The following is a 10,915-nucleotide window of genomic DNA, read 5'->3' as shown; positions in this document are numbered from 1 at the left end:
GCAGCAGCAGCAGCAGCAGCAGCAGCAGCAGCAGCAGCAGCAGCAGCTCTGTGGAAGTTATCCAACAATACACTTCGGTAGCACAAGCTTCAAAAGGGCAGCATCTGCAATTGAGAAATCGATTGGGATGTTAGGAAGTGGCTCGAACGCTGCCACGGGCCTGTCTAACCAGAATGTGCAGATGCCGGTTCAGAAATTTTCTGACAGTAGCAATGCCGATGAACTGGAACTGAAATGCTCTTGCAGGCTGAAAGCCATGATCGTGTGCAAAGGCTGTGGCGCCTTCTGTCATGATGACTGCATAGGGCCTTCCAAACTGTGTGTAGCTTGCCTGGTTGTACGGTAGAGACTGGGTCAAAGATGCAGTATCCCTTGTCAACGCGGGAGAATAGGGCAGAGGAATGGAGGGATGGAACAGTTTAGGCCATTAACAGTTTGCAATTAGTTGTTTGGCTGTTTATTTTTGTTATTTTTTTTCCCCCTCTTGGTGCTTTCAGAATTCAATTATTCTGGCCTAAGTGCCATTTGCAGGAAAGAAGAGGAAACCTGTAGGACTAGTTTAAAAAATCTGAGAGCTTTGCCACCAAAGCTTCTATGAGCATTCATGCTATGTTATAAAAAAATTTAAAAAAAAAAAAAAAAAAAGGCATTATTGCATGGCATTCCTAGCTCCTATTTATTTGCACAAAGTGCAGCACATTTTCCCCCACTTTTTTGATTGTTGATAGAAGCTACCGGTTAAAGATCAGTGGAAAATTAACTCTACGAGAAATGGAGTACTATGCAGAACTGCACACTGCATGCCAACTGCCCATCATGTGGGCAAGGTGTGCACATTGGTCATGGTAGCCTCTCAGTTACTTTGCAGTTTTTCTGCTAATTGAATTGTTTTTTTTAAACTTGTACTGTCTAGACCTAAAATATAGTCACCTCACTTAGCAAAAAATGAGGAATTTAGATCATTAGAAGAGTTTCCTCACGTGCCTGCTGGAGATTATGGAACTGAAATCGTACTTATCATCTCTTCTCCTTGATTCCTTGGGAAAGACTCGTATTAGTGATGGGTTAGTGAGACCAGCACTGGAATCACGTTGCCTTCAGTAGAGTCTTGAGAAAGTAACTTTTCTACTGGGGATTAGAAGCCTCTTTTTCTGTTTCCTCAAATATTCTTTGTATTTGTCTCTAATCTGTCCACTTGGTTCGTCAGCCCCAAATGTATATAGGGTCAGACGTATGTAATAGGTTCTGGATATTTTAGCCGTCCTGTGGTCTAAAATCAATGCATTTTTATGATGAATTAATAAGGAAATATTCTAATTGTGTATTGATTGAATACTAGATTATCTGTTATTTTTCCTTTTATGTGAGTTACTCAAAATAACATCTGAATTTTGTCACTTAAAATCATTCTTAAGCACTACTTTTTCTTCTTTTTTTTTTCCCCCCTTGGAAGAAATGTAGACCTCTTACTCTACATTTTAGAAATTTGAAAGTGAAAAGGCATTTTTTAAAGGGATACTGCATCTTTAAAGTGATCTTCAGTATTTATCCAGTACTGTATTTAAATTTAGGACTATAGTTGCATTCCATATGTGTGAGCCACCATTACAGCAGATAAGAGAAACAATAATTTGGGGGCCCTACACACCTAAAAGGAAAATATTATAAAGGGATAAAGCACGTGCAGTTGCTGGGGAGATGAAAATTCCTGTTTTTTTTAACACCCACTTCAAGAACACAGAATGTAGAGTGCAAATCATCCATCTGTTAATACATGATTGGGTCTGCCCAAATGTGAGCATCAGAGAGAAATGTTATTTTTACCATTACAGTAGCACCTCATTAATCCAAAGGCCTTCCAATCTGCTCAAGAAAACTGGTTTTCTTTTCACAGTTCTCAGAGCAATGTAATAAGAGTGTAATAAGTGTGCGTCAGGTGTAATACTGTTTAGATCTCAGCATTACTTCAGTATATAATGCTGCAGTTACTGTGGCATTCTGAAATATTGTGAATTAATATTAATGTGAATGAATTTAGGAAATTAATGATTTTAGGAAACAGCATACTATATTTTACACAGTACTTTTTAAATTCAATCTGTGTTTACACACTTACTAGTAAGCTGTAACGGGTCTCCGTGACGCTGGTATTAGTGAGGTCCTACTGAATGGAGGAATCACATTTATTTCCTTGTGGGACCATTTTTGCAAACATGATAAATGCCGTTTGTTGTCTTAACATTGAGCTGGAATATCTACAGCATACATTCCTGTCATAGGAAGCTCTATGGTGCACCTTGATGTTCTCTTTTATTGTAATTAGCAACATATCAATATTATTTTTGACACTGTGTGATACAAAGGCCATTTATAATTACACTAACAAATTTGTTGCTGATACAATAATATATTTTTTCTATACAAAAGTGCTCCTTAATATGAAATGAGAGTTAAGAAACGGCTTCTCAGCACTTTCACGTCTCCTCGTAAGACAATATGCCAGCCAAGCAAAAACCTAGAAGTAATCTGTGAAAATTTGCACTCAGTGGTATGCTGCTGGAAAAATAGCAACTGGAAAATACTCATGGGTAAGCATGAGTGTAGTCAGTTCATGCATATCAAGTTCATATTTGAGGAGCCTTTGTATTGGAATTGTATTGCATTGTATTTATACTTGGTATAGGTAGGATGCTTCTATTTAAAATGAAGAGAGCGACCAGTCTTAGACTTCTTATAACCTGTGTTTATATTAGCCTGCTGGGAATCCTTATTTCTAGCTCAGGTTTTCCTGTCCACAGCACATAAGTCAATATTTGTTTGTACTTGCATCTTGAAATACTTCTTGTATTGACTAACATCATACAGAAATAAATTCCAGCCACAAAAATAGTTTTACTTTGTTCAAAGGATAAGAGTGTGACTAATGTGGTAGGTAACTCATTCATGTCAGATTGACATATTTGTATCAGGATTGCAACTTGCATGTGTGAGGTCATGATAAAATGTTATTTAAAGTGGCATTAGACTAAATGGTGCTATGTTGTATTACACCACTGACCAAACTCTTCCATAGTGCAGTTCCATTTCTTTCATTCACGAGTCACTGAAATTGCACCAGGAATAAATTTGACCAATTAGTTAACAACAGTTGTGAAGTGTTGTTACAGAAAATAGTTTTAGGTTACTGAAATATTCAAAAGCAACTGCAGTGATATGGGAACCCACTTAGTAGGACTGAAAATCTTTCTTGCATTCTCATATCACACAAATGCTTGGGGAAGAGTGACCTATGGTCCTAAAGCAGAACACAATCACCTTTAGAAGTTAATTTTGAATGACTCCTTTTCTTTTGGGCTTCACACCCAATGTCATTCTGTTTTCTTATGACTGTGCAGTTTGCACCATTGGGTGTTAATAGTTTATGCACTGAAAAGTGGTGAAAGAATTGCTTGAGAACACACTGCTCTGTGTTTGTGTGTACATACGTGTTCCAATGTCCAGCACATATTATTTACTTCTTTTTTTTTTTGTAAATCTCCAAATTTGTTCCCCTCTCCTAACTCCCACTCCTACCCCTGAAGCAGCACTTTTGGGTGAAAGGGAGAAACACTCCTTTTTTCTTTCCTCCCTCTTTGTTTTTGTTAATTGCATACCTGCGAGTTATGCAGATAACATTAGGGCATTTGCAGTGTGTGTATATGCGTGTTCCTGTTCTGAACTAGTTTTCCAAGAAGAAATTCCCTTTGAAATAACATAAAAAAGAAAAAAAGGAAAAAAAAAAAAAAAAGGAAATGGTAAACTGGATGCTCCCTGTTTGCGTTTTATTTACCTGCTGAGGTCTAGTACATGAAACAATGTTTAAAAGACAAAAATCAAGGTTGAGCCATAAAGCAAAAGGTGTATTCTCTGTACTATAGACTTTCTTCTTGAGGGCGGTGCATGTTGTCAGGGTAAGCTATGGAACGTGCAGATGGTTTTTCAGGGCCCTGCAATTCCTTGCCCGGCTTTTAAGCTGGTGCATATGGTGCTTTATAATGCAATTTCTGAAGTAAAATTACCTTATGCTGCACCCCCTTCCCCTTATGAACACACGCACAATTTCAGAATAGTTATTGTAGCCTCTGGTTGAGCAGTTTCTCCAAGGTGTGGTGAAGTACCGGGATAAACACGAGCTGAGAAATGCCACCAAAAGGGATCGTTGTAGCTGCCGCATGTGAGGGGCCCTGCTCTGAGCACTGAATGACTTCCCCAGCCTCCTGGCACAGCACGGCCAGGCGTCCTCTGGGCTCTGCGGGACATTCGGTGGCTCTGTCATGGACCCAAGTAGCCAAGTGTTTCCAAGTCTATGAAATCCTGTTGTCTTCGGTCATCATGCTTTGTCACTGTAAAACCAACAACAACAAAAAGCGTTTTTTTAGTCTAATTTAAGGAGCTGCTTCTTTTATAGCACATAATATTTCGCTTTGTACTATATTTGATAGTTAAAGAATAATTTAGTCAGTAGAATAACTTTGTTGTATTTGTACTGTTCATGAATGTTACAAGAAAAGTGCTTTACTTTGTTGCCATCATTCTCTTGTACTGCTGTAAAATATTTTTTCTGCTTTATGGAAACTTAACACAATCCACATTTTCAGTACAGGGTTTTTTGTATGTATGTTTTTTGTTGGCTTTTTTTTTTTTTCCTGTTTTTTTTTTGTCAGTATTCTGAATGTTTACATCTGTTTGACATTAGCCATTCTATGCCTTCATAGGGCAGTATTACTCCTACAGTATAACAGCAATGTGAAATCCACTCATACTCCACATGCATGAGAAATACAGGTTGAGTGGGGAGATCCCTACCGTGCGCCATGCGTAGATATTTTTCTATCCACGTTCAGTGATGTAAATACACTCCTTCAGTCCTCTACCAAAGAAAATATTATTCCCATGGGACAAGGTTGGAAAATGGTTCTCTGAATCTTCCGAAGGAGGTGTAGTTGAATTCAGCAGGATTGCTACAGTTCAATGCTGTTATGCGTCGCTGTGTTACCCAGCCCAACCCAGCTGGGGGAAACAAGCATCTTGGCAGTTTTTTTGTTTCAAGACAGTGTTTTGTTTAGAATTCAGGGATCGTGCTTTCTTTAATGGTGCTGGTTTTGTTTTTTGTTTTGTTTTGTTTTTTTAAGAAAACATTTTGTTGCCTCCAAAAGTGACCGCTCACAAAACCATAAATTAAATAAAATAATTTGTCTTCATACCTTCTCTCTTCTCCCTTTCCTTTTCCCCTTTTCTGTCCCTTGAAAATAACAACTTGAGCTTCAATATTAAACTATTCTGGAAAAAAAAAAATAAAGAGATAAAATAACGTTTGCCATTTGTTTATTTATTTTCCATTCAGTGCCTTTTGCAGGAGATCCTGCTTGTGCACATCCACTGTATGTACATATAGGTCAGTGAAAGAGAAATGGGAGAGAAACCAGTCCTCTGGAAAGGATCTGTAAGTGACAGTGATGTAAGAATTAATCTGAACGGCATCTGATGTAACTCAAGCATTACCATCTTATATTAGTAAAATAAACTAGGTGTTATGTATTAAGTTGTTGTAAGTAGAACAGTTTGTGGATGAAAGTAATCATCATGCTTTGGAGAGTTAATGCCTGGTGTATCTGAGTGTTTCCCCTCCATCTGCAACCCCGTCCAGAATGGTCCTAACAACTCTGCATTCAGATGTGCACCTCTGTCATTGCTCATCCTCACAGCAGAAGTTAAAGGTCTGTAGTGCCTGTAAGGGGGCCAGCCCAAACTGTACCTCTCAAAGCAGTTATCCTTTGAAGTCTGGCGTATTATTGGAATGTTATTGGCATGTAGTGGAAATAGAGAAATTGGGTAGTCATTGCATAAGTATATATCTATATGTATGTGTATATATAACCCTAACCCTACATATGTAGTTTAGGCTGGTCCCCTTTTAGGCACTACAGGCCTTTAACTACACATATATATGTGAGTATATACATAACCTAGTATATAACCCTAACCTATGGTATATAGCCTAACATATATATGTATGTATATATAACATTAACCCTATGTAGGGTTAGGGTTATATACTCATAGATAAATATGTATATCGTTTTCAACATTTTACCCCACAAAAACAGCTTTGAACATTGTTGGTTAAGGTGAAAGTGTTAGATTATAGGTGATAAATAACATTTTCCTATGCCTCCACAGAAATGCTTGGGCCAATCACCTTTTGTGCAGCCTCCTGCATTATTGTTTAAATTCTGATAGTGAATGTCTGTCTTGCTAGTAGGAATCAGCAGCCCTTTTTGACAAAATTTGTACAAATGCAGAATGAAGACAGTGCCACCGTCTGTAGTTTCGAGTCTTTTTTTTTTTTTCCCCTTAAATATCCAATGCCCATGCGGCAACCTCCTTCACCTGGGACTGCCACTCAGATAATTCGGCTCCTTTAATTCCGCTTGGATATTTGCCTTTGTATCAAGCTGTGCAAAATCAGTTACTAGCTCTGCTTCTGACAGTGACAACTTTTCAATCTGATTTCTTTTTACAAGTTTTCATCTGAGCAAGTCGAATACAAATCAACTTCTCAAATCTGCTATAGTTAAATATTTACTTTTCCTTCTTTTTTTAAATCTGCCAGGTATTTCTGAACATTTTCTTTTATCCTACAACACCTGTGTTTGGCTTTTCTGTGGTGTTTGCTGAGGACCTGATGAGTAACAGCAGGTTAAGCCCTGCAGTTCTTTTCTGGTACAGGTGCTCTCGTTAGGTCAACCCAGCCAGACCACATCAGTTCAGCCAGCAGATGGCATCAGGAGAAAGCTCACTGATAGCTCTTAGGAAAAGATAAAAATAATAAAAGGTGCCATTCTCTAGTTTTTCTGTCCCTCGGCACAGGAATACTGGCCATGGTTTTCTGTGTCTTTCTTCAGCGTAGAGCTGTAAGTGTAAACAGGCCCTTTTTCCCCGTCCCACCCCTGGGACTTTGCTCAGCAAAACAATGCCCTGAAGCTCACATCAGCCTTTCCTTTTCCTGCACGTGGGAGCTTTGGCACCTGCCTTTGCAAGCTCTGTCCAAGTTCTGCAGTCTATGAAAGCGAAGTACTGATACACTGGAAGTAATTCTTCCCCGGGTCAGAGCCAAGGCACTTTGTATTCTCACTCTTTGCTTTGCCGCTCACAGATGAAGGGAGACAGCCAGGCAGTTCTGGGCATTGCGGCACATCACAAACAGCTGGGAAGGTTTTATCACTGCTGGGTGTACAGAGGGGGTGCTGCTATCAGACCTGGCCTGTGTCAGATCACAGCTAATGGCTGAACAACACCAAAAGAGCAATGCATTTGGTACCGGCATTGGAAACAGCTTTACACCATAAGAGAGGTGAATGAAGTCATGGGCACTGGGAAGCACTGACACCTGCTTGTGGAGATAGAGTGTGTTATTAGCATGGCTGATTCTAAGGAAATTGGGCTAGAAAAAGAAATAAAGCAACGTTTGCTAAACTAATTTAGACACCTGGTACTCTCCATAGCAGGCACTAATGAGGGGAGTTTCTTGCATCTCACTGAAATGACAGCCATTGACTTTTTAGAAGGGAAATTTCACGCCACTGGGAGGCGTCTGCTGGTTCACAGGTAGTGAGGAAGCCAGGAATTTATTCACATGACCATGGGGAAAAATGCCTGGATCGTGCTTTTTGGAAATAAGTGGCACCCTGTATAAGTTATGATGTACAAAGCCTTTTTGTTCCGTGCTGTTAGTTGTGGGATCTCAGAGCATAGGTCAACCTTCATAGTCCTGTTTCTCTTTTTCCAGTGCCTCTGAGCATCCTATGCATGTACCAATGGCAGAGAGGACAGTTTAGGATCCCACATGGTAGAAAAACATATGGGAAAACAAGCTGAATAGATTAGATAACCTACTTGCATAAAGATGAAATCTTGCCATGTTGTGTAAATAAATGCCCACTGATATGTATATGAAGGAGATATTTTATTAAGCAAATATGTGGCTTTGCTGTGAACAGATATTTGTTTCTGAGTCTTTTGTAGCTGCTCAGATTCACCCTGCAAATCACTTTTCATGCCCCTTCCTAATGAACTCTCAGCCCAGCATCCATCACACAGAACCTTAGTAACAAATGGGTTCCTTTCTGGCATTTCAAGGGGCAGATCTGGGGGAAGGTGGAAAAATTGTATGCACCATCCTCTTGTTTACTTGTGCATGGTGCAGAGTCCTTGGGGAATAGAAAAAAGATAAAAATTACCTGCAAAAATACAATAATCCTAATATACGTTCCTTGCCTTCTTTTAGGTTACTGAGGAATAAATCCAAGCTTCCTCTTTCTTAATGTCCATGAGCAGCAGCTGGCCTGTAGTAGCCAGTGTAGACCATTTGTCCTGGATTCTGTTCAGAAGTGAGTGTTTACAGCTCAACAAGTCCAAATAAATGTCCTGAGAGCGCCATGAGAGCACAGCCAACCGAGATAGCCTGCTGCTGAGAATAATCACAGGTAAGAAAGTGGTCAGCATATAGAAAGTGAAAAAAGTTCAGTGATGCATTTGGAAGTGATCCTTCCTGTTGTTTTAGCTTTTCAACATCTGTGCAGAATTTTGAATATTAAGAACATCTTTTGTAGCTCTAAGCTGAGAGAGAAATTTACGTATTTAAGGAAAAACAGATGCGCAGCCAGCTGATATTATGAAACCTGACATTATAAAACTTGACAGCTAAGTACTTAATAACAGCTGATGGAATTTTATAGTTTCTGGTTAGAAAATTAAGAAGTTACTGCATGCTCAGTGTTTTTTTCAAAATAAGTATCTTTGTTTCAGTTTCCTAAACCAGCAATGTCAGGGTTTCCTGAGATTCCTTGTTTCCAGACATCCCTAACACTGCTGGATAAGTCAGATTTATGCTCTTAGTTGTGTAAGGCAGTTCAAAAAGTAGCCTACAAACACATTCACTGTCACATATTTCTTCTGTTAAGGATTTCATGCTATCTAGAACACAGTGAAGCCTAGGGGGGAATATATGCATTTGTCTTTTTTGTCCCTTTAAAATTAAATGAAAGGGCAATGAAGATGCCCATGTGATCCAAGGGACTTTATGGAGTACTACTGATTGCGAGATACAGGCCTTCTCCGTTCTGCATCCTCTGTATTTTGAAGAAATAATATAAAGATCTTTACGATCTTTATATTGTGTGCAGGTGACATTAAAGAGGACTGATCTATATACCAGTGCCAATGGTACTTGAATATTTAATCGGGAAGGATTTATAGAGACTTAGATGGAAAATGAAATGACCCTTTGGAGGAATAGCGAGAGAAAGTTGAGTGAAGCATCAGCCCAAATGGGCTGTTCTCTCTGGCATCCAATGATTGTTGCTGAATTGAGATGGTGAAAAAGCTGATTGTATCTAAAATCTACCAAAGGAGGGTAATGCACTGGGAACAGGGACATGAAGAATGTTTGAATAAGGATCAAATATTTGTGTGTTTTCTGATGCTACAGAAAGAACGACGATTTTATTTGTGTATTACAGAATCACAAAGCAAGATGACCAGAAATCTGAAGGCCAGCTTGTCCCTTCTGTCCTCCAACAAGCTGAAATGGTTGCTCGCTGTGGTGTCCCCAGCTAACTCCTGAGGGCCTCAGTCACAGAGACAATTTGTTTCAGTGCTTCAGTGTTCTTACAATTAGAAAGCTTATCCTAATATTTAACCCAAATCTTCCTCACTACAGTTTAAGTACCTTCAGTCTTATCTATGCTTCACAGACATTGAAAATAACTTTTTCCTGTACTCTTCCCAGCCGTCTATTAGATAGTTAGGCTGTTAATTTGCCTCTTTCAGTTTCCCATTGTTTAAGCTAAACAATCCTAATATTCAGCCTTTCTTTATAGGTCATGTTTTCCAACCTTTTTATCTTTTTCATTCATCTTTTGTGGACTCTCTCCAGTTAGTTCAAATCCTCTTTGCTGTTCAGTTCCCAAGAGTGAATGCCTTATCACAGCCAAAGCTGAACAGAGTGGTAGGAGCATTTTGCATGCTAAAATATAGGCTGAGTTTGTGCTCTGTGTCCCAGATCAGTGTGCTTGGTTTGTCCACATCCTATTTGATGGAGACCTGGGTTGGTCCCAATAATTCCTGAATGCTTCCCAGTAAAGCTGCTTCTACTTACATCTTCCCCACCCTATATTTGAACAACAATTTCTAAGTGTAAAATATTTATCACCACTCTGTACTATCCTAAGCTTTTAAATCATAACTTGAATTTATCCAGATCATCTTCAAGTCTGATCTCATCCACCAACAAACTACCTGGGTACGTATTGTCTGCAAAGTCAGAAGAAGCATAGTATCATAGGATAATTCATGTCCAGGAGGTCGTGAAGTCCATTCTCCTGTTGGGCACTTGCTGCTCTATCATCCATCTCATTAAGGAAAATGCTGGAAGGAACTAGAGCCACACCAGAACTAACTCCAGTGTGGTTGCCATTATGACTCTGTGAGAATGATTTTCCACCCGTTTTTGATTAACTAACAGCTTTTTTTAAAAATCAGATTACTTATGAAGATGTCCTGGAAGTAGCGCTAAAAGCTTTACTGAAATTGAGATGTGACAGCCTGCTGCTTCTCAGTCCACAGCCCTGTTCTCTGTCATGGAAGAAAGATGGACTGGTTTGACACAGGTTATTGAATTCATATTTACTGCTTCTGGTTGTTTTTTTTTTATCTCTGGGGGTGCTTATTAATTATTAATGCTAATTTTTGCTAGCAACTTTCCAGAAAATGAAATCAAGCTGATGATGCTTGATCCTCCACTCCTTCATTTCTCTCTTTTGAAACCTTGGTTGTTGTGGTTATGCTTTCTCTCCCCAGTCTTCTGTGCATTTTT

General features: G+C 39.1%; 1 protein-coding gene across 1 annotated transcript in view; it reads left to right on the top strand.

Annotated features, from left to right (window-relative positions):
* The window catches only part of ASXL3 (ASXL transcriptional regulator 3), a 105,081-nt gene extending 99,746 nt beyond the window's left edge, over positions 1 to 5,335 (top strand). Inside the window, exon 15 of the mRNA XM_042835876.1 lies at positions 16 to 5,335. Within this exon, the coding sequence (XP_042691810.1) occupies positions 16 to 346 (331 nt within the window). The 3' untranslated portion in view covers positions 347 to 5,335. The remainder of the gene's footprint in view (positions 1 to 15) is intronic.
* Positions 5,336 to 10,915: the final 5,580 nt, after the last annotated feature.

This window comes from Centrocercus urophasianus, unplaced genomic scaffold (assembly GCF_019232065.1).
Source record: "Centrocercus urophasianus isolate 14NV4802_14NV808 unplaced genomic scaffold, USGS_Curo_1.0 seq_11, whole genome shotgun sequence".
NCBI classification, from domain to species: domain Eukaryota; kingdom Metazoa; phylum Chordata; class Aves; order Galliformes; family Phasianidae; genus Centrocercus; species Centrocercus urophasianus.
This window is presented reverse-complemented; position numbering and strand designations above follow the sequence as displayed.